We start from the raw sequence: 24021 nt of genomic DNA, 5'->3' as shown, positions 1-24021 counted from the left end.
AGTCCTAATTGGTAATATTTTATTTTTAAGAAATATAAAAATATTAAAAAAAACCCTAAATTCCTGATAGTGATCTGTTTCTGGGTTATTATCAGTATTGACCAGGAAAAAAATATAGCATTTTTTTTCTGTCTCCCTATCACAAGACCACATTTTATTTTTTATTCAAATGCTATCTTGTCATGTTCCTGCCATATTTTTAAATGGCATATCTTTTTTATATACTTTTATTGAGATCAATGTGAATTACAAGTCTATCACAGTTATATTTAAGGTACAGTGACAATAATACATCAGGGCAATTCCCACCACAGTGTTGACCTCCATTCACCCCTGTTCTCAGCATGCATCCCATCCATCCATCCATCCTTAGCCCCCTGGACTGCTAGTGTAACAGGTCCCTTTTGTGTATAGCTTGTTGTAGTTTGGGTCTCTTGATTCTATTGTCATTAACTTTGGGTTGGGTATTTAGGTCTAATTATTTTTTTATTTCCACTCAATGTTTGGGAGACTGCTTGCCCCTGATACCATCCACTGTTTTTCTTCTTCTTTCCTCTTTTTCTTCAACATATGAGGTTGAACAAGATGATTCATTTTCTATGGTTCTGTTAAAAAAAGGTGTGGAGGAATCCCTGTCTAGAAGCTATAAATATGAATTTAAAAGAAGAGAGATAGAGAAAGAAAAACCCAAACAAAACTAAACCACAACAACAACAAACAACAAAAATAAAAGAAGGAAGGGGAGATGGTATGGCAAGGGTTTTGTTTGTTTGTTTGTTTGTTTTTGCATAGGCATAGTTAAGTATTGGAAAAATTAGAGAGGAAATTCCCTTTTCTGTTTTTTAATATAAATTATTTAAGCACCATAATTACGAACATGACTGTAGTTGGATTTCAGTCATAAACAGAACACCCCCCTTCACCAGTGCAACATTCCCACCACCAATGCCCCCCTCCCTCCTTCCCATCCCCTGCCTGTATTTGAAACAGGCATTTTACTACAGTTATTTTAAGTTTAGTAAGCTGTTTTTGTTTCTTTCTTTCTTAAATGATAAGTGTTAAAATATACAGTAGTAACAATGAGAAAGTGGCAATCGCCATTGTTTGCATAGGCCCAGCAAAATATGGGGAAAATGGAAAAAAAGCTTTGGCCTATTTACAAGAAGGCCTCACCCCTGAAGTTTTCTGGCATAAGACTGACTCTGGGCTCCAGGCATACCAGGCTGCCCAACCCCTGAGTCATTCTCCATGTCCCGGTGAAACTTTTCCAGAAATTTCCTTTTCTAAAAGATACAGGGTTTCTTCACCCTTAAAGCATACTGTCATGGGGTCAACTATAGGCTCCAGATATGTATATGGTATATCTTATGTTACACTTTTAAAATACTGTATCTTATGTTGCAGTTTTAAAATTTAGATAATAAAACTTTTCAAAAATACTCCTTTAGCCCACTAAGTTGTGATCTAGTCTGAATTAAGAAATACAGCACTGGGCTGGAGAGATAGCACAGTGGTAGGGCGATTGCCTTGCAGGCAGACAATCCAGGTTTGATGGTGTTTCTAATCCCATATGGTGCCCCAGCCTGCCAGAAGCGATTTCTGAGTGCAGAGCCAGGAGTAACCCCTGAGCGCCGTCAGGTGTGGCCCAAAAAACAACAACAACAACAACAACAAAAGCCCAAAATAACAGTGTTGTTCATTTTCTTATATTTATTAAACTAATAAGTGACAGGATAGTACAAGATATTTACTCAATGTGATGAAAATATACTTTCTCATAAATTAATAGGAATTAGAAATCCTTCTGGTTAGTATCTTTAGTTTTACAGTATTTTCCCTGTAATATTGTTTCTTAGACTTGTTTTCCTCTGTGATACTTTTCTTCATTGACATTTCTTTCTTTGACTATACAAGAAATAACATAATATTTTTCTTTTAAAACAGTATTGTTGTTCTCATTAACGTTTTCAGGCATCTAAACCAAGATTTTATATAGCAATAATCAATGTTGTAGGTAGTATATTTCTAGAATTAGAGTGCATATAGTTCTAATACCTACATAAACAGAACTTTATATAATAAATATTCTATGGATGCAATATAACTAACATTTGGAAGGTAATATGTAAGAAAGAATTTATGTCTTTTCAGTAGGCTGTCTTTGGGGGAAGATAATATATATAAAACATGTATATATACATGTATTGGGAAATTATATCCATACTAAGTAAACATTAATTGCCTGATATAATTGCAAATAATTTCTTATGATAAGTAACTGGAAGTCTGTACCTTTTTGTTGACATTCTCTACAGTAAATTTTAACTCTTGATTTAGTCAACCTTTTAAAATAAATTTGTAATATGTCAGAAGCTTACCTACTATAATTTACCCTACATTTCTTTGTTCACAGTTTGTGAAACTAATAATTTTGAATAAAATGGGTTACCATTATTTTTGTAAAATACATTGCTTATAATCTGTTATGTATTGATAGAGGGAGGTAGGTGTGAACATATTTCTTCCTTTAAGTAATACTCACATAGTTATGTAAATATTTAATTCTTTCAAGGAACCCAGTGATATTATCTACCTCAGAGATATGATGAGACAGGTGTAAGAAGTGATCTACCCAGGTCACATAGCAGAACAAGGACCTTGATTTCTCCTTTGCCCATTCCTTGCTCATAATGTATTCTGCTTTTCAGAAATTGTGTTCAACAGTGCTTAAGCTTATGATATCTTTATTTCCCTAGGCCAAAAGATGCAGTAAAAGCTTTGAAGAAAAGAATTTCCAAAAATTATAATCATAAAGAAATCCAACTGACATTGTCAGTAAGTACTTTAATAATATATAAGATCTAGATTTGGGCCATAGTTGACAGTACAGTGAATAGCATACCTTTGCACACAACAAACCCATGTTTGTTCTGTGGCACCAGCAGGAGTTATTCCTTACTTCAGAGCCAGGGGTAACCCCTGAGCATTGCCAAGGGTGGCCCAAACACCAGGAAAAAAAAAAAGACCTACAATTTCCCAAACTATAGTTTTTTTAGTTCTGGTTTTAAAAATGTTTATTTATGGGTATGTATATTCTGAGAACAGTTTAGCTAAAAATTTGTTTTTAAAGTCGAAACTTTTTTTAATGAATGACATTTCACTGAGACTTGGAAAGTTTGAGTGTTTACTTGATTTTAATAGTATTTATTTTGTGGTAATAAATTTGTTATGTAAAAAAAAAGTAAATACTATTTTTCCTGGTAAGAGAATAGAAACTATTGTTTAAAAACTAATGGTTACTGAACTGGTCAAGTTTGTGTGTGAGAATGGAAGTCTTAATAAGATTTGTCCTTGATAAGATGTAGCTCACTGCTGCATTTGAATAGCTGGGTGGAATTCTGAGGGATTTGTAACTAACTTAATGACATTTTTAACCAAGTTGAATTGGTTGGTATAATTTGGAGAATGTTCTTTGATTGAAGCATTTGTCCTGTGTGAGTTATGTCATCTGTTTCTATGTCCCCCAATCCTTGGCCATAGGACCTTGCCAGTCATCTTGGTGAGTTATTCTTTTCCTTTCAGTGCTCTGCAAGCCTTGCCTGTTTCATGAGAGTGCTTGACTTTCGACTTTCTTTTGCATGCCTTTGTTTCTCTCCTCAGACCCAAGCCCATGCTGGGTTATGGTTATGGAACTCACAGCCACCATCCCACCTATCCCACTGCTTAAAGGCTTTGGCAGAGCCAGAGAAGCTTTGGGCTGATGAAACCACAACTCCTATGTTCTGATTTCACAGGGGAGAAAAATTATTTTATTTGAAGAAGTGCTGAATGGGAAGAAATTACTTAAATGGTTTTGAGTAAATCATTGAAGAAATCCTTCCAGTTGGTCTCTGAATGTATTATAGAGGTGTTTGCACATTTTTTTTTCGATTGTTCCGTTGTTCTCAGGACTTCATGTGGAGGAAACTCAGAAGTCAGGCAAAACAATAAATATGGTAGTGGATCAATGATGGAAATAAACCTTTGCCTGGTTCCTGAGTGATGCTTTCAAAAACCCTGTGAAGTGATTATGTTATTAGCTCCATTTATGGAGGCAAAAACTGGGTCTGAGGTTAACTGATTTCCTTCATCTTCACATAAGATCTAAGTAACATAGGGAAGATGGCAGCCTTATCCTGGTATCAGAGCAAATCAAGCTTCTTGAAATGTCCAACTACTGTTTTATTTTTGTTTTTGTTTTTGTTTTGTTTTGGGGGGCCACACCATGACACTCAGGGATTACTCCTGACTATGCGCTCAGAAATTTCTCCTGGCTTGGGGGACCATATGGGACACAGGAATTGAACTGAGGTCTGTCCTAGGTTAGCTGTGTGCAAAGCAAACGCCCTGCCCTACCCTACCTCTTGAGCCACCACTCAGGCCCCTGTTTTTTATTTGAATCTTCAACTTCATGCATGTTGCAGGACCCATGGTTGATGTGATTGACTATAGGCTGAATGATAAAATGCCTCCCCGCACCTACCTATTCTTCTAGTACCCATAAAGACTTAAAAGCTATCAGAAAACAGTGTAGAATTGAGGTAAAAAGATAGAGAGTTGTGGAATGAAGTAGACTTGGGACATCTTAAGACTATTGAGGGTTAGCTAGCATACAGCAGTGGTAGTAAGGAAGGTAAGAACAGAAGATTAACCTAGTTCTCCTATATTTCACTCAGATAATTATTAGTTCTTCTTAGAGTGTTTTACTCTATGGATTTCCCTCTTTCTCTAGTACTCTTAGCCTCTTTGTCATTTTGGTGGTTGTTCCAGTCCCTCTTCCCTCCTCCACTACCATAGGCAATGAGCTTGACTGTCTCTCATAGAACCAGAGGTATTTTAGGGTATTGTCACCCTTTCTCACTCTGCTCTCTAGATTCATTCTCTTCCTTCCCTTCAAATATTTTGACCTCTAAAACCTTGCTATCATCCAGCTGTTTATTCCCATTACTTGTTCACCCCAGGTAATTGTACATCTTCTGCTTTAGCAGAACAAAAAAACCTAAACACTTAGTTAAAATAAAGGGGAGAGTCATAAGTTGTGGGCTGGAAGATAATCCCCTAGAATGGGCAATAGGTTTATAAGTTCCAGAAAGATTGCCTAAAGACTATATATATATTGGTTTTTGGGCCACACCCAGCGGTGCTCAGGGGCTACTCCTGGCTGTCTGCTCAGAAATAGCTCCTGGCAGGCACAGGGGACCATATGGGACACCGGGATTTGAACCAACCACCTTTGGTCCTGGATCGGCTGCTTGCAAGGCAAACGCCACTGTGCTATCTCTCCGGGCCCAGACCATATATATTTTTAAGGCCATACAATTTGAATTTGATCCCCAGCACCACATGTCCCCATAGCATCACTGGAGTAACAGTGGGTGGCCTGCAGCATATCTGTGCCTAGGCATTAAGCCACTTAGCATGGTTGTCATCGGGAGTGGTCTCCCCAGGCCTCCTGAGTTTTGCAGATGAGTATTTAAGATGCCAGATTGATTTTAATATTAACTCAAACCAGACAAGGAGATATTTAGCAAGAATATTCCAAAGTCTGTCAAAGTTATATAGTTATGTCTTCTTTACAGTTACTAAATGATTCCCTGTTATTGGCATTTCTCTCTTACTACCTTTAAGGGAAGAGAAATGACCAGCATGTTCTTTGAATTATCTTTCATTTGGGATCCTCCAATGTCTCATTAGACTGGATTCAAGCTTTGGTGGAATCATTGTGTGATTTTCTACCGTCCTTGGTCAGTAGAACAGTCCTGTTGAGAAGCCATAGTCAGTATTTTATTACCATGTTTCTCTGCAGCAAGCTTAGTCTTGAATGAGTTCATGGGCTAAATCTCAGCCAGGCTCTGCTCCATTCCAGAAAGTTGATAAACAGGTTTCTAGGAATTCGTGGAGCACCACTGAGATGGTGAGTTTATAGGGATTTTCAAAATTTCAAATGTGCTTTGGACTTCATTGTATCCTTTATTTCTGGGATAATGAGCTCATATCTTGGTGTGATCTTTGACTCTAATGGTCCCTAAACCTGGTTTTCTGGGTTTGGTTTATTAATAACAGTGAGAAGTAGAACTGTGATCAGTTCTCACATTATCTCATAGACAAGTACACAAAACTGAGTTTAGACATAATGATATGACGCAATCTGGTTTCTCATTGGTTGAATGACGTACACAAGTCATCCCTTATTAGCATAGGCCAGGAGTGAGTCCTGAGCACCACTGAATGTAACCATCAAACCAAATCAAAACTAAACAAAGCAAGACTCAAACCCTTCTGATTTTGAATCATAACTTACTAATTTTGAATAATGACATTCATTTTTCAGCATGCTGATTCAGAGTAGAGGATGGGCAGAGCCTTTCCCAGCAGCCCAACACAAAGTAAAATCTCCCCCTAGATACAGCTGCCCCATGCCGGGGAATCCAAAATACATGTCTTTGGGATATGAGAGGAAACTGGAACATGTGCATTCTGTCCAAATTCTAGCCCCAGTAAAAATGGATTTTTTCCATAATCATTATATACAAGTGATTCTGAACAAATTACCAAAAGTTTTTCAAAAGCCTTTCCAAAAAGAATACTTTAATTGGCAAATCAGCTTGTTCACTACTGATAGGAATTTATCTATGAAACATAATGATCGAATAAGTTACCAGTTAGGAATACCTTGCTATGTGCCGAAGGGTGTATATATTTATTTCATTAAAACTGTCAAAATTAGCTTCCAAAGGGAGACAGTATATCCACTGAGTGGATGGACTATTCTCTATTCTAAGACTTGTTAAAGATATACAATTTTTCCTGGTCAAGTTCAAATAGGGGATTGGTGAAACTTAACATTTTTAACTTCTTTTTAGTATCTTTTGGTCTTTGTTAAGTTTTTTTTTTTTTTATTCTGACGGATCATGGTTTCATGGTTGTCTTATTTTAGAGTTAGATTATTTGAATGTAGAAATTGCACCAAAACCCAGTTTCAAAATGTGTAAAAGCTCTATATTTAATTTCTCCTACCTGCCACTGTAGGCTTTAATGTTTTTGTTTTGTTTTGTTTTTTTCTCAGTAGGGTGGTGGGTGGCAGTTAAAGAGGTACTGGGATATAATGAAATAAATGATAGAGAAGTAATGCATCCTGACATTCTAGATTCCAGTGGGGGGACAACGAAAATGCTCTAGTGTTCTACCCATGTTAACTTTTCAGCATTTTATATTGAATTTGTGATTTTATGCAGGTTACCTCCTGGGAAGATTACCTACTGTCATAAAATTTGAAGCTCTAAAGAAAAAAAGATTGGTTTTGGGAATATGTAGTAAGAATGTCACTTTTCATTAGATTGGTTAGGGTAAGTGAGACTTGATGGCTGTGTATCTTTTCATACTGCAAAACCATTTGAATGAAACATCACTTTTAAGTTCCCTTTGAAATAGAGGCACTTTTCCTCTCAATATTTTACTAATAAGAACTTATAAGGATTGAAGGGATAGTTGAGTCTGGAGGCATTTGTCTTGCACACACTGAGCCAGGTTCAATCTCCTGCCTCATATATGATCCCCCAAGCAAACCCAGGCAAACCCAAAAGTGATCCCAGGATGGAGGGCTGAGATTAAGCCCTGAATACTTCCAGGTGTGCCCCTCCCCCAAAATAGTAAATACAAAACCTTAGTGTATTAAGCAAAATGACATTGTTGAGCATGTAATATAGGGCCAGTGATGGAAAGTCTTTAGCCCTTTGGTGGTGGTGGTGGTTGGGTGCAGTAACTTTATCATAAAATGCAGTAACTATCATAAACTTAATCATTAATACTATTGTAACCATATTACCTAAGATAGTATTTTTTTTTTTTTTTGGTTTGTTGGGCCATACTCATTTGATGCTCAGGGGTTACTCCTGGCTATGCACTCAAAAATCGCCCCTGGCTTAGACGCCAGGAAATCGAACAGCAGTCCATCTACTTAGCAACCACTTAGCATGGTTGTCATCGGGAGTGGTCTCCCCAGCTTGTAAGGTAGACGCCTTACCTCTAGCACCACCTCTCTAGCACCAGAATTTTTTATTTTTATTAATATCTTTATTTAAACACCGTGATTACAAATATGACTGTGCTTGGGTTTCAGTCATGTAAAGAACACCCCCCCCTTCCTTGATGCAATATTCCCACCACCAATGTCCCAAATCTCCCTCCTCCTTACCCCACCCCACCTGTACTCTAGACAGGCTTTCCACTTCCCTCATTTGTTCACATGGTTATAATAGTTCTGAGTGTAGTTATTTCTCTAACTGCACTCACCACTTTTTGTGGTGAGTTTTATGTTGTGAGCTGGACCTTCCAGCCCTCTTCTCTTTGTCTCTGAGAATTATTGCAAAAATGCTTTCTTAAAAATTATTTTCTTAGGGGCCGGGCAGTGGCGCTAGAGGTAAGGTGCCTGCCTTGCCTGCGCTAGCCTTGGATGGACCGCGGTTCGATCCCCCGGTTTCCTATATGGTCCCCCAAGCCAGGAGCGACTTCTGAGCGCATAGCCAGGAGTAACCCCTGAGTGTCACCGGGTGTGGCCCAAAAACAAAACAAAACAAAAAAAATTATTTTCTTAAAAATATTTTTCTTTATGGAAAGCAATATGGAAATTCCTCCAAAACCTGGAAATTGAGCTCCATATGATCCAGCTATACCACTCCTAGGGATATACCCTAGGAACACAAAAACACAATACAAAAATCCCTTCCTCACACCTATATTCATTGCAGCACTATTTACAATAGCCAGACTCTGGAAACAACCAAGATGCCCTTCAACAGATGAATGACTAAAGAAACTGTGGTAGGAGAGATGAAGTCATGAAATTTTTCTATACATGGATGTACAGAATTTTTTTAATTTAATTTAAAAAATAAGAGGAAGGCCAGAGCAGGTAGGGAGCTTGTCTTGTACACTTGCAGACCTGGATTCAATACTGGCATCTCATATGATCTTTTAGAAACTGCCAAGAACAATTCTTGATTGCAGAGCAAGGAATAACCCCTGACATCACAAGGTATGGCCCCAAAACAAAATAAATGAATGAAAATAAGAGGAAGTATGGTATATAATATCTGTCAATAAAATTAATATTGAAACCTATTTAAAAAGGGATTCATCTGAGTATTTTGGATTTTAATTCTTTTTCCCCTACTGTATGTGCCCTACTTTTGTGTGTTCTAATTGCCTTCTTAGTCATATTGTTAAGACTAAAATTTTCACTCTTCTTTGTATTGTCATTGAAATGACACAACACAACATGGTGTAAGGACAGATTTCCAGGATTGGTCATCTATGGTTTCTCCAGTCTCTGATCCAAGGTGGGAGCGTGTAAAGGAGGGATATGCTTTTATTTTTCATCACTTCTAGATATTTGTTTTCTGTCTGCAATTCTTCACCATCAGCTTATCTAGGATTATTCATTTATTGACTAGATTTCTCATGTTTCTTTATATAAATATTTTCTATATAAGGTAACCAATAATCAGTTACTGATTAGTCTTTCCTGTTTGATATCCTATCCTCCTGGGAATGGTTGGTTACAAACATTCAGTTTTGTTGACTGGCCTTCAGTCACCTTTATTGAGTTCTCTTTTATGACCTACATAGCAGGCAAACTCCATTAGTTTAGCCATTCCTTTTTCTGCTTATCATAAGTACCCTTGATTACTTACTTTTGATCAACTTGTACATGTTTACTCTGAGCTAAGAGCTCTACTTAAATTTTTTTTGAGTTATCTTGGTTTGCTAAAACATAGTGCCATATACTGTGGGGCTTACACAATAAGCATCAATTGCTTTGCTATGGACAAGGTTTGAAGTCCAAGGTAAAGAAAGGTGTCAGAATCTTGGACTATTGAGGGTCAGTTCTCAGGCTTGACCTTCACCTTCACATGATGAAGAGAAAAGATTCTCATTCCCCTCTTCCCTCTTTTCCCCACCACACCTTAAAAAGAAAAGCAGGACTATTGGCATGAAAACAGCTTATTTTGGAAAAGCTGTTCACATAATACCAGCTAGTCTTGAGACATTTTTATATTTATTTAAACGCTGTTATTACAATGTTCATAATACAGATGTTTTTTGCTTTTTAGTTACAAAAATGAGTTCAGGACTTGAGTTTCAGCCATACAATACACAACACCCTTCACAGTGCACTTTTCCTATCACCAATGTCCCTAGTTTGCCTCCTGTCCTTTCCCCTACCCTCTCCCCTGCCTGCCTCTTTCTTGGCAGTTATTTTTCTTCTCTTTCTCCCACTGTCTCAAACACTCTATTTCTCTCTCTCTCTTCCTTTTTTGCTTTTAGACACTGTGTTTTGCAATATTGTTAGTGAAGGGGTAACATGCATGTCACTTTATCACCTTTCAATACCTAGTTCCTGTCTGGACTGATCATTTTCAACTATCATTTCATAGTGCTTTCTTCTCTATCCTAACTGCACTACCCTGCTATTTGTGCAAGTTTCCTACCAGGAACTGTTCCTCCTGGCCCTTGTCTTCATTGTATCTGGATATTATTTCCATACTATCTTAGTTTTATATCCCACAAATAGGTGCAATCATACGATGTCTACCCCTCTCCCTCTGATTCATTTCGCTAAGCATAATACTCCATATTCATCCATATAGAAATAAATTTTATGACTTCATTTTTAATGACAGCTATGTCATATTCTGTTGTGTAGATGTACCAGTTTCTTTATCCACTCTTCCATTCTTGGGCAGTTGGGTTGTTTCTAGACTCTGGCTATTGTGTATAGTGCTGTGATCAACATAGGAATGCATAGGGCTTATCTGCATTGTGATTTTTGAGCTTCTAAGGTATATTTCCTAGGAGTGGTATTGCTGGATCATATGGAATCTCAATTCTTAGTATTTTGAGGAATATCCATATTGTTTTCCAGAAAGACTGGGCCAGTTGACATTCCCACCAGCAGTGAATGAGAGTCCCTTTCTCTTGTTATTCTTGTTCTTTGTGATGTGTGACTTGTTTCATTTTTAAAGACATTAGTGTCACTCTGAGGAGTATATATTCATGTATTTAAGATCTTGCAGAGTACTATCACAGTATTTTGTGATAGAGCTCCCAGTTACTATCAGTAAGGATTAGGATTTTACCATGTGGTTTGGGGGGAGGTAGAAGTACTGAATAACACTGTCAAACTTGCAATAGATAAATATTAACCTATTATTTTCCATTCTGACCCAGTACCACTTCTCCCCATATACATTTCCATTTGAGGTGCTGTCATGTAGAAGAATGGAAATTCTTATTATCATCCTAGTTTCTGTAATCAAGTTGTTGCAAGTGATCTTCCATGAACCAATCTCATCCTAATATAGGCCTTTTAACATCAGACCTATATAAGCGGATCTCTACTAGAGCTTTCCTTTATTCCAGTAACATGGGCTATCCAGATCCCTTTGTAGAGCATTGTTTGAAAATCTTTCCTGTTTGTGCCTTTGTGCACATTGTCTTTCAAGATCAAGATAACGATAAGGGGGGAAAACTGCCTACTTTGTAGTGGCTTCTTTGTACCTTTAAGATAATATGAATGGGTCAGAGCAACAGTATAGCATGTACACTGCCTTGAATGCAGTCAGCTTGGGTTTGATCTCTAGCACCCCATATGGTCCCCAAAATTGCTCTAGGAGTGATACCTGAGGACAGAGCCAACAATAACACAAGCACAGCTAGATGTGCCATCCCTCCAGAAAAGGAAACATTGAAAATAAAGTTTCTTTAATAACTGAATGTTACTGCTCCAGACTTTGTCCTACCTGCTCAATGTACCCAATTTGCCTACATAAAGGTTTGTAACCAAGTACATAATTTCTTCCTCATAGTTCATGTGCTTTGTTATGTGCATATTTATGTATATTATACTATCATATATTATATCTATTATATCATGTCATGTGCACATATATGTGTATATTAATGTATTATACTATCATATATGAAATTATATTGCTTCATACTTATTTGTACTTAGAGTTGGGTTTTTTTTGGTTTTGTTTTTGGGCCACTCCTGTGATGCTCAGGGGTTACTCCTGGCTTTATTCTCAGAAATCGCTCCTGGCTGGGGGATCAGATGGGATGCTTGAGTACCCTACTGCTTGTGCCACCACTCTGGCTCATGTACTTAAAGTTTTTTTTTTTTTTTTAAACAAAAGTGATGTTAAATTGCCTGGCCTAAATTATCACCACTTCTGATAAAATGCTGGTTACACTATAACATGTTATCACCAACAGTTGTTAGGTGACCATAATATATTTGTCTGAACCAACCAGGGCATTTTTGAAAGTGAAAGGTGGTATTGTCATTAGTAAGATAAGGACAATGGGACTATTCCTGGACTATCAAGTATGTACTAGGAAAAGCTGGGACAAATATCTCCTTTCTTTTTTGTTTGTTTTTCTTATTTGATCCTTGGCCTCTTCACCCTCATCTTGCTTCAATCCTTCTTTTGGGTCCTGACTCCCAAAGAAGTTTAACCTCGGAGTAACTATGTTGTGTACTTCCTCATGTACCCCAAACCCAAGGTTTTATAATATCTTATAGTAGGTATTGAGTTTTCTTAGCTAGTTAGAATGTTGTGAAAATTATTTCTCAGCAGGTTTTTTAAAAATATGTACAGGGTGGTTTTTCCTGAGATAATGTTTAATTTTTCTTTCTAATTAGCTTATTGACATGTGCATGCAGAACTGTGGTCCACGTTTCCAGTCTCTGATTGTGAAGAAGGAATTCATTAAAGATAATTTAGTTAAGCTGCTGAATCCCAGATACACCCTACCATTAGACATTCAGAATAGAATCTTAAGTTTCATTAAGGTAAGTCCATGGTATGTTTATGAGTTGGATGATATACACGAAAGATTAGAGATCTAATTACATATATCCCAGTTGGCTCAATGATCCTTTACAAACACAAAAGCAAGCCAGAAAGTGTTATTATACCATGTGATAATAATCATTTCTTAGCATTGGATGGTGAGCTTTTTCTGAAGAATTTGCAGACATTTTTTCCTGCTTTTTTCTGGGTTTTCATTTGAATCTTTGTCAAGTGGGAAAGTCAGTGATATGTGTATTTGTTTCACAAGCATGGAAACTATGTACTGGAGTAGAGGACTGTTTTTACATTTATTTAGCTACGGCTGTTATTTTACAATCTGGCTATGAAGATTAAATTTAGTACATGTCTCCCTCCCAAAATCCTTAGTATCCCTTCCATAGTGTTAATAGAATATTAAAGCATAAGAATTTGGTAATTATAAAAACCCTATATTGATTGTTTTTAAAGATATGCATTTGGTTCATGACATTCAAAGGTAGCTTTTTCTGTCGGAGTAAGGTATATGCCAGTTTCAGAATTAAATTTTGTTTTTTATGTGTTTTTTTTTTTTTAACTTTGGCACCTTCTCTTGAATTCAGAATTGGTCCCAGGGCTTCCCAGGAGGTGTGGATGTAAGTGAAGTGAAAGAGGTATACCTTGATCTACTTAAGAAAGGTGTTCAGTTTCCTCCTTCAGATGATGAGAATAAAATAAGGCAAGAGGTAGGTATTTTTTGGACTCACTTAGACTAAGATACTATATTACCATAAGTTCTTTTCCATCAAAAGGGTCAACCCTAGTTCTATTCAACTTAAGTAAAAAGGTGAATTTGAAGGATGTTTTATTGTCTCATAGACAATATCCAAAATAAACATAAAATGTTGATTATTACCTGGGTCTTTGGAACAACAAATGAAGTTTAGCCTGATGGCTTCTTATTATTAGATTCATTCACTCTTCTAACAGACCAGCCTTTATTCATTTCATAGGAAGTATAACTTCCTAAATTTTACTCCATAATTTAGCTATCCCAGACCAATACCAGACACCTGAGAGAAGTGTTTCACTTGAGTCAGTCCAAGTCAGTTTTTCATGCATGCGAATATCCCCTGAGATTTTAAAAGAAAATCACAGCTTCAAATGGAAATTATATATGAGTGATAGCATAGAGGGTGTTTGCCTTACATGCGGCTGTCCCAGGTTCAATCCCCAGCATCCCATATGTTCCCCTGAGACTGCCAGGAGATATTTCTCAGTGCAGAGCCATGAGTAATTCTTGAGCACAGGTGTGTTTAAAAAAACAAAACAAATAAATAAAAATAGTAGAGGATATGTGTCCTATAAAGAATAATAATAAGGGAACAAAAGAAATATCTAAAGGCAATAGAATTAGGGAGATAGGGGCCTGAGCAATAGCACAGCAGTAGGGTGTTTCTCTTGCACATAGTGGATCCAGGACGAACCTTGGTTTGATCTTCAGTGTCCCATATGGTCCCCCGAGCCAGGAGAGATTTCTGAGCACATAGCTAGAAGTAACCTCTGAGTGTCACTGGGTGTAGCCCAAAAAGAAAAAAAAAAGAATTAGGGAGATAGTCCACAGCATTGAGTTTCCCTGGAGGAGATAAGAGGAAGGAAAATGGGGGCTGGTCCTTGGGATGTTAATGGAGGAAAGCAGACACTGATGGGGTTGTGGTATTGGAACAAGCTATGTTTGAAACTATCATTAACTATATTTTTAAGTGTCTGAGTACAAAGGGGCAGGGGTGTTAGAGGAGGGGTCCATTTTCAAAAGAGAAGGTTGCTTTCAAAAGAGGTGCTGGATAAGCAAGGGTGTCCACTGTATGGAAGCATGTTTATTATGTGTATCCTGCACTTGGGAGAGATGTTAGATGTTCACCCATATTTATTCTCGAGTTGCAAATACTTCTTAAGAATTCCTATCTGTGACACTTTGAATAGCCGATTATAATTCAGCTCGTCTCTAATTACTGTAGCGTGGAAATAATAAGTTCTCACCTGTAGATCAGCGAGTCCAGACATGGTGAGGTATACAATTCAGATGAATGCCTCTTCCTGGAGGCTTTATCCTGAAAGCTCACCCTTCTACTGCTCCTAGTCCTGCTCTATCCTTTAATCTGTCTATCAGCCTCTTCATGATACCCTTCTTCCTCAGAGGCACTACATATATGGTAGTGGCAAGAGACTCCTCAGAAATATTATTTAAGGGTCCTAAGCACTAGTACAGAGGGTAGGGCACTTGTCTTATATGTCTCTAATGCAGATTTGATCCCCAGTATCCCATATGGTCTCCTGAACTCTGCCAGGAGTTATTGCTGAGTACAGAGCCAGAAGTAAGCCCTGATCATTGCCAGTCAAAAAAAATTATATATATATATATATATATATATATATATATATATATATATATGTATTTAAGGTATAATCTGGGAGCTCATTAGATATACGTTATCTTATACTAGAATCCTCATATTTATTAGATCTTTAGATGACATCTTCAATGCACTACTGCCCAGAAATTTTGACCTAGAGTTCCATGCTTTAGACCACCCTCTACCAAGACTTGGAAAATGATATTGATTATGGAAATCATTCCTTTGCAGAGGTGGTATCTTGCATAGGTGGCTTAAAAGGATTTGATGTGAATTTATCAGTGATTTTTAAGAACCAAAAGGGATTTATTTATTTGTAATTTTTTAATAATTATAGTCATATCTTGTTGAATGCTTGCTTTTCTATGGTCATATTAGTTTCTTTAGCTATTTTCTCAAAATATTGTGCAGGGATTTATTGTTGTGCACTGGATTTATTTTGGCTTATCCTTTACCCAGGGTTTTGAAAGAGTAATTTTTCCATCAGAATGGACAGAAATGAGCTGATGTTGCTATGTTAATTCAACTAATTATTTTTCTATATTTTGTATTGTTAGACTAATAAGAGCTCATCAGCCTCATCAACTTCTGTTCCAAGTGCACCAGTTCTTCCTTCTGTCGTTGTTCCCAAGAACTCAACAATTACACTTGTCCCAGAACAGGTAACAGCACCAACGTTTATATTCATTAATGACTTTTCCACATTCTAAACTCTTCACATGCAGTTTATGTATTCTTCTTAACATGAGGTAGAGGTACAGTATTACCCTTATTTTACAGAGGGTAATGTGAGTATACTCATTGATAATATGGAACTTTATCAAAATGAATAAAGTCCATGGATTCTGTCTGTTTTAAAGTATGAGGGTTTTTTTTTAATTTTGTCTTTGCTTGTTATTTTGATTTTGAGCCATACCTGGTTGAGCTTAGGAGCTTACTCCTGACTCTGTGCTCAGGAATTATTTCTGGCAGGGTTCAAGGGATCACCTAGTTGAACAGGATTCAACCTAGGCCTGCCTTATGCAAGGCTAACCCCCTCCCTGCTGTTCTATTGCTCTGGCTCCTAAAGCTTAAGTTCCTAACATAATCAACTAGTGGCTTTTGTGACTTTGTGGTACTGAATTGTGGACTGGACCTGGTGTCAGCCAGATGATTCGTATTGCTCTGTCCTATTGTTTCAGAGAGCTTCATTAGGGCTATGCTCATTATTTATATTCATTATGCTAACTGAATTACATTTACTTGTTTGTTTCTGTTTATCCAAAGTTCAGATGAGCAGTGATTACAAGAAGCTCAAGTCTATTTCACTAGGAGGGGACTGTCACTGAATACTTTGTATTATTGTTATTTAGTATTTCTCATCTTAAATCCATGTGATTAATTCCTCTTAGCATTTAATTTAAGATAAAAAGTATCTATCTCTTAATCCTTAATCCTCTTAATCTCTTAATCCTTCCCTAATGCCATGAGATTTGAAAATTTTTATTTTTTAAAAATTTTCCTATTTTTTTGCCAAGAAATGCAGCTTAAAATTCTGGGTTTTTTGTTTTTTGGTTGTTTGTTTATTTTTATTCTGGTTGCTAGTATTCTTTCCCCTTTTCTAGTTCTTATGATTTCCCCTTGTAACTACCAACAGCATGATTTTTTTCATCTATTAATAGATATTTAAGTCTCCTAGAAGATGACATATTGTACATATTTAAAACAATTGTGTTAAAAATAAGTTTTGAAAGAGCATTTTATTTTCTAGCGATGCCTCCCGGGGGAAGGGAACAAAGTATTCATTCTTCATGTGTCACACTCACTCATGATTATATTGTTCTTTACAGATAGGAAAACTGCACAGTGAATTGGATATGGTGAAAATGAATGTGAGAGTGATGTCTGCAATATTGATGGAGAATGTTCCTGGATCCGAAAACAGTGATGATATTGAGCTCCTGCAGGTGTAGTATAATTTTAAGGTCAATCCCTTAGGTTATTCTTTTCTTTTCTTATTTTAATTTTAATTTTCCAGAGTGTGCTGGTGCACTGCAAGGCTCCCCAGTCTTAGGTTATTCTTTAAACTTAAATCTTAAGGCACTTTACCATTGACTAGCCTGCTGGAATTTAGCCATCAGTCCTTAGACTGATAGGGGTCTACAGAAATTTCTACTAGTCTGCAAAACAACTATTGCCATATAACACATGGTCTGTCTGGACATAATAGAGTGGAGCAAGATAACATTGCCCACAGTGACAAGTACAAGTGGTAGTGTGTATACATTGTATATGTACACCTTTTTGCTAGTCTACTAGATATTTTTCCTTTTACTAACAGCAGATGTTGGAAGTCACTGATTTGTTTCATCTTCCTGCATCTTAGCAGGTCACCATTGTGCTCTTTTATATTAGAAATGTAATGGTAACTTAGACATGCTCCTTAACCATTTATAATAGTTTCCCCTCATTTAATTACCATTTTTAATAATCATCTGGCCTCAGTTTCTAATGGTCTTTAAGTGATTATAACTTACCTCTAATTCAGTCCATTAAATAATTCTGAGTAGCTACAATATAAAATTAATAATAAAGAAGATTGATGTGAGACTCTCCTAATCTTAAAAAGTTCCTTTTTTTTCTAGTGATAAAGATTGTTTAGTTAAGCATTATATGGGTCCTACATGAAAATCTATACAGTGGAATAAAAGTTTACTATTACTGGACAATGACCAGTTTTTCTATGTCTGTTTTTCTATGTCTATATGTTCATATATTCTTTCCTTCAGATAGTTACTTATCAATTTTAAATTTAATATGAATTTTAACACTAGTTTTAGGAGTAGTTATAAAAAAATTGGTTTCTAAGTCTTTTTCTTCCCCCCCCCACTAAATTCAGAACTTTACATGTTTTTCTCTTTCAGATTTCCATCACCTAGGGCTTTATCCTTTCTTTGTTAGTAACATTTTTCTTGATCATTGTTTACTTGGGAAAGAATAAATCATAAATATTTCCTTGTTCAATGCATTTTCCTGTAATCCCTTTTTGACTTAACTAGCTCCTTGAATCTTATACTAGTGGAGTTTTTATATCCATTACTCTCCTTTTGCTTATGTTCTAATAGTTTTCTAAATATAAATTTTGCAGGTACAAATTATTTTTCCACTTATTCTTTGAAAGATACTGCACTAATGTTCTCTTGTATCTAGTGATGCTAGTAAGTAGGTTTCTGACACGTTTGAGTTTTTTGTGGCTTTTAATCATTTATTTTTCTGGCTACAATTTCTTTTACCTTAATATTAACTCTACAGTCATGTATTAATAACGAAGCTATGTTAGGAAAAAATTGTGTTGTACAAGTGTCATAGAGTATAATTACACAAAATAGAATACTATAAATGACTATGCCCCTATGCTTTATAGTATAGCCTATTATGGTTGTTAATGGTATAAATCATTCATCCTGAACTGATACTTTTTTTGAACAACTTATAACTATACAGTGTCTAAGGCTGAGTATATATGCATTTCCCATAAGAATACTGCTTGGGGTTGGAGCCATATGCCTTGCCTGTGCAGGGACACACACCAGTTCTACACAACCCCCATTCATTGCTGGATTATATCCCTGGCGGCTCCTGATCACTACTGGCATTACCTTGGTAGCCCAAGAAACACTGGGCCTGTATACTGAAGAATCAGACCCAGTTGGCCAAGAATTGCCAGGAGTGGCCCCCAGAATCCCTGAGCACTGCATGGGAAGCACTCTCTAAAAGGAAACAATACGCTCTATCCTTCAGAGGCTTTTTTAACCCTCTCAACTTATGTGTATTTTAATTCTGGGGAGTATCCAGCTCTTCAAATATTTATTTTCTATCATTATATCTCTATGCAATGTTTTAAAGAAAAACCTTACAGTTATATTGTTCTTTACCTTAACATTTGGTTACACTTGGCATTTCATCATTGTGTATGTATGTAGGAATATTTCTTTGTGTCATATTTTTCTGAAAGCAGGTTGTCTCTTGAGCCCTTCTAATGAAAGTTTTATCTTAATAGTTGTATTCATCTAGAAATCTATTTGGATTTTTGTATTGGTGGGTTTTTTTTATGACTGTACTTTTCTCATTTTATCTTCTCTAGGATGCAGTTATTTTTTAAATAACTTCTTCATTTTCTACATAGTTTCTCTTTTTTGTTGTTGTTCATTGATACTTTAGCTTGCATTCCACAAATAGTCTGGCTGAATTACTGATAATAATCTTATTTTTGTGCAAGATTCCTGGCAGTTGTACTGTGCCCTAGCTTACTGATGCCAAAGAAAGGATAAAATTGCTACAGTTATTAGCATGGGGTGAGGCTGGAGAGATAAATTGGTAGCTGGATCCCTGAATTATGTGCCTTCTATTTTTTCCTGACTACTTCCAGCATCTAGAAATAATGTCTGTGTATTCATTTGTACCTAGCATTGCTCTCACCTGAAAAAAAATGTCTAGTTTCAGTTGTTTGGTCTAAAATACAGAGATGGGTATGAAAAGGGGTTTTATTACCTGATTATGTCACCATTAGACCTCAACCAAATCTTTATCTCACCTTATTTGGAAGCTTTTAGCACAGAGAAGTTTTCATTGTACTCATATTCCTGGTGTACTTTACTGTGAATTATCTGAAATGTCCTGAAATGTGCTTTTCTCTAGTCTAGTGCTTGAATCAGCTTAGATCATTTTTTTGTGCTGTGCAGGAACTCGATGATTTTCATTGGATTCTTGAGAATATGAGAGTTGTTTCTTTTTTAAAATTTTTTAAATTTTTTTTGGTTTTTAAGGTCACACCAGCAGTGCTCAGGGGTTACTCCTGGCTCTATGCTCAGAAGTCACTCCTGGCAGACTCGGGGGACCATATGGGATTTTGGGATTTGAACCACCATCCTTCCTAGATCGTCTGTATGCAAGGCAAATCCCTACCACTGTGCTATCTCTCTGGCCCCTAGCCACAGTTCTTAAGGAATTTCTAACCACTCTTTACCTACCAGTAATGACTGATTTTGTTAGTATCTCTTGGGCTCATAGGGTTAGAAAATGATTTAAAAACCAGAGTTTAGCCATAGATCTGAGCTTGCTAGGGTCCCTATGGTTGCCTACAGGGTGTGGATGCCCATACTTAAGATCCTGCTTCTCCAGATCCTGAGAGATCACTGGGTCAAGGATTATACTTGACTGTACAGATTGCTATAGGCCTTACTATGGCCTAACAGAGAGGGTGAAACTCAGAAGACAGAATGGAAGACTACAAAAGGGATATAAGTGAAGGACTATGTATAGAAGTGAAATTACAGAAGGTATCACTGGTTATATTGGGATGGCAAGACAAAAGACAAAGTTCTAGGCAACAGTTAAAGTGAGAATTTCTCATTGATCTTCTGCCATCGACTATGGTGGTGGGAGGTAGGAGTAGAGGAGAGAGGACCAGCTGTGTTTATGTTGCAAAATCAGTTGTCTACTTCATTTTCTTTTGGCAATAGATAAATCCACTAGGATAGTAAAGCCTCTAATAGTCTTTGTTTAAATCATAATTTAAAAACTTTAATCAATGAGTGACCATCTATTGGTTCACTATCATGGAAAATTGGAGTAAGATGCCTAGAAAAACAAATGTTTTGTGTTTATAGCTTCTGGAGAATTATATTCGGACTATTGTACCTAAGAACATTATTATATACTATTTTGCATAGGATTCTTTTTGTTTTGTCTTGTATTAAGCCACAACTAGCAATGCTGGCTTACTCATGGCTTTATACTCAGTAATTTCTTCTGCAATATACTGAGCTCTATGGGCTCAAAGGACTATATGGGACACCAAAGTTTGAGTCTGGATCTCCCACGTAGAAGACAAATATCTTCTCACTGCCTTATCATTCTGGCCCAGGAATCATGTCCTCTAGAAACTTATTTGCTATCATTTATATGTATAAAACATTAAAAACATTAATCAGGAGAGTTTCTATATTGTAAAAAATTACACCATTAGAAGATTTTACATATATAAAATTTCTGATATAAGATAGTAACAGGTATGCTGATACATAATATAAAAGTTAAATTAAAAATATTAAATCAAACTTCCCCTAGTGAAAGCATATGAGGTATCATTTATTAGTGGTATGATATTTTTTAAATGGCCACAGAATTATTTCTAATATTGTACAGCCTTTCTAATCTTTTCCAGGACTCTAAAATGAAATGACTTAAGACTTCTTTCTGTTTCAATTAGAAATCTGACTGCAGTTAGATATATTATGCATCTTGAAAAATCCTGAAATCTTGTTTTGTCAGTCTCTGGGTGTAATGTTTGTTTGTTTCTTTTCAATTTGATACCAGTTTGTTGACTGCTGTTTTGGTGCCAAAGTGCAAGTCTATGTGTTGCCTTGAATAGTTAAGATAGTTGGATTATAAGTCAACATTAGAATGAACACTACTCATGTCCATTTCAAGTTGAATGAGTACTGGCATTGGATCAGTTTGAATTTTGGACCTATTAAGATCATTATTACTCATTCTGTGCCTTTCTTGGAAAGTCCACTTCTCAAATCACAACATTGGTTCTTCTAGAGTCTTTTTTTTTAAATCTCATTTCAATTTTAGGCATAGTTGAAAAGGATTTATTATCAAAAGCCAAAGAGATCCCGCTAAAAGAAAATTCTAAGAGCTTTCATAATTATGTATATCACACACCTTTTCAGATTGTTTATGTGTTTGGAGTGGGTTGGCACCTAGAACTGGAATAGCTGGGTCACAAGGGAACTCTGATCTTACATTTTTTTTTCCAGAAAATCTCCAAACTGCTTTCTGTAGAGGCTGAGCTAGACAGCATACCTATTTACAGTGACTGAGAGTGAGGCCTCTTATATACTGTATGTTCTCACTGCCTCCCATTTGGTTTAGTCCATGTGCCAGAGCAATTTACAGAATTTAGGGAAGTACTTATAATAACTGGTTGATTATAAAGATTGTTATAAAGGATCTGTTGAGAGCATCACATCCTCTGTTAATGAATCTTAACAGTCATTCCTTTATAATTTGTTAAGGGAGATCTTATTCTCTAATATTTGGTAAAGGTTTTCTACATTTATAGACTCCATCCCCCCTAATTTTTATAAATTATTATTATTCATCACCCTTTCTGCTTATAATTCTTAATTTTGGGAGGGGGTTGAAGGGCACACCCAGCAATATTCAGGGGTTACTTCTAGTTCTGCACTCAAAAACACTCTTGGCTTTGCTCAGGGGACCACATGGGATGTCAAGAATCGAACCCAGGTCAGTTGTTTGTAGGCAAATGTCTCAACCACTCCAATTTATTCAACACTGTAGTAGTTCTAAGTATGCAAATGGTAATATGCAAATTGAAACCTTTTTCTCTAGCACCTTAGGGTAATGTAAATATTGTAATCCATCTGAATTTTCTCCACTCTTGCTCATATAAATTCTGGAGTTTCTGGAGAATATGGTACATTCTGTTCTGTTCCTATATAAGACAAAGAATAACCTATACAAATGACATTTTCAACTTAAAAAGGATCCAGAGGAAGAGAAACAGCTGAAGAGAGACATGGAATGGTGAATATGAAGGGCAATTTGAAGGGCAAAAGGAAGTTGTTTAGCATATTAGTCTCTGCACAGCTCATGGCTTTGCAGACCACTACATCAGTGGTCACAGTCTCGCTAAATTTGCTAATGTTAGAATCAGCCTCTGCACTTGGAATCACTTTCTGTCATGTCTGTTGGTGCTATACTTTCCACCAGTTAGTCTGTGTTTATGGAGCCATTCACATCTGCATCTTCCATCTAAAATACTGTATACTGAATTTGGCATCCCCGAATTTTTCTTCCAAACCGCAGTGGAGATTTAGATTCTACTCATTAACTGCCCTTGTTCTTTCTTTTCTCAGGCAGCAACAGTATTTTGTTTAGAAGCTCCCTTTCCCCATGACAGAATTCCTTTCATTTGTAAGAGTTTACAAAGATTCTGAAATTGCATCCAGTCTAGTGAGAACTCTGATGAGTGAAGACGATCCGATCACAGGAATGAAATGTGGCTATGCAGGTTTCTGCCTGAACTTTCTTGGCACTGTGCTTGGCATTGCCCGAGGAGCAGATTCTGCTGGCCTCTCCCTTTTCTATCTGGGTTTGCCCCACCTGGTAAGACAGTGAAAGAAAAGAGTAGTCTTATCCAGAACAAAGTGAGCTTTGAGTTTGGAAATAGAATTTGAGGAGGGTTTAAATTCTGAGAGAAATTTGAAATCACGAAAGTCTAGAATTTCAGACTGAGGATAATTTATAATACATTTAAAGGAGAACCTGAGAGTAAAATAAAATGCCATTTTGTCTTCACTGTTCCTACTTCACCTTTCAGAAATGTGAATAAAGTGAAAAAAACTGTCTCCTCTCTTCCTTTCTAGATGAGGCTGCAGATTCAGAAAGGGGATGAGAGCTGGAGAGATAATATAAAGGTTAAGGTATTTGGCCTGCATGTAGCAAACTCAGTTTTATCCTCAGCACCACATGAAGTTCCTTGAACACTACCAGGAATGATCCAGGAGCATAACTAGGTGTTACCCAAACCCTCTGTATTCCACCAACACCCCCCCCCCAAACACAAGGGATCTTGTTCTCTTGAGCTCACATTCTATCCAGCTACCCAGCTAATTTTTCGTGTTGAATCCCAAAATGACTTTCTAATATAGATGTCTTAGTGA

The 24021-nt window shown here is 36.6% G+C and overlaps 1 protein-coding gene across 1 annotated transcript in view; it reads left to right on the top strand.

Moving 5' to 3' along the window:
* The window catches only part of TOM1L1 (target of myb1 like 1 membrane trafficking protein), a 57390-nt gene that overhangs the window by 3126 nt on the left and 30243 nt on the right, over positions 1–24021 (top strand). The window contains exons 3-7 of the mRNA XM_049771970.1: positions 2757–2835; positions 12746–12895; positions 13496–13618; positions 15844–15948; positions 17116–17232. Coding sequence (XP_049627927.1) covers positions 2757–2835; positions 12746–12895; positions 13496–13618; positions 15844–15948; positions 17116–17232 — 574 coding nt within the window. The remainder of the gene's footprint in view (positions 1–2756; positions 2836–12745; positions 12896–13495; positions 13619–15843; positions 15949–17115; positions 17233–24021) is intronic.

Source organism: Suncus etruscus, chromosome 1, assembly GCF_024139225.1.
Source record: "Suncus etruscus isolate mSunEtr1 chromosome 1, mSunEtr1.pri.cur, whole genome shotgun sequence".
Taxonomy (NCBI): domain Eukaryota; kingdom Metazoa; phylum Chordata; class Mammalia; order Eulipotyphla; family Soricidae; genus Suncus; species Suncus etruscus.
The sequence above is the reverse complement of the archived record's forward strand: the minus strand, read 5'-3'. Positions and strand labels throughout refer to the sequence as shown.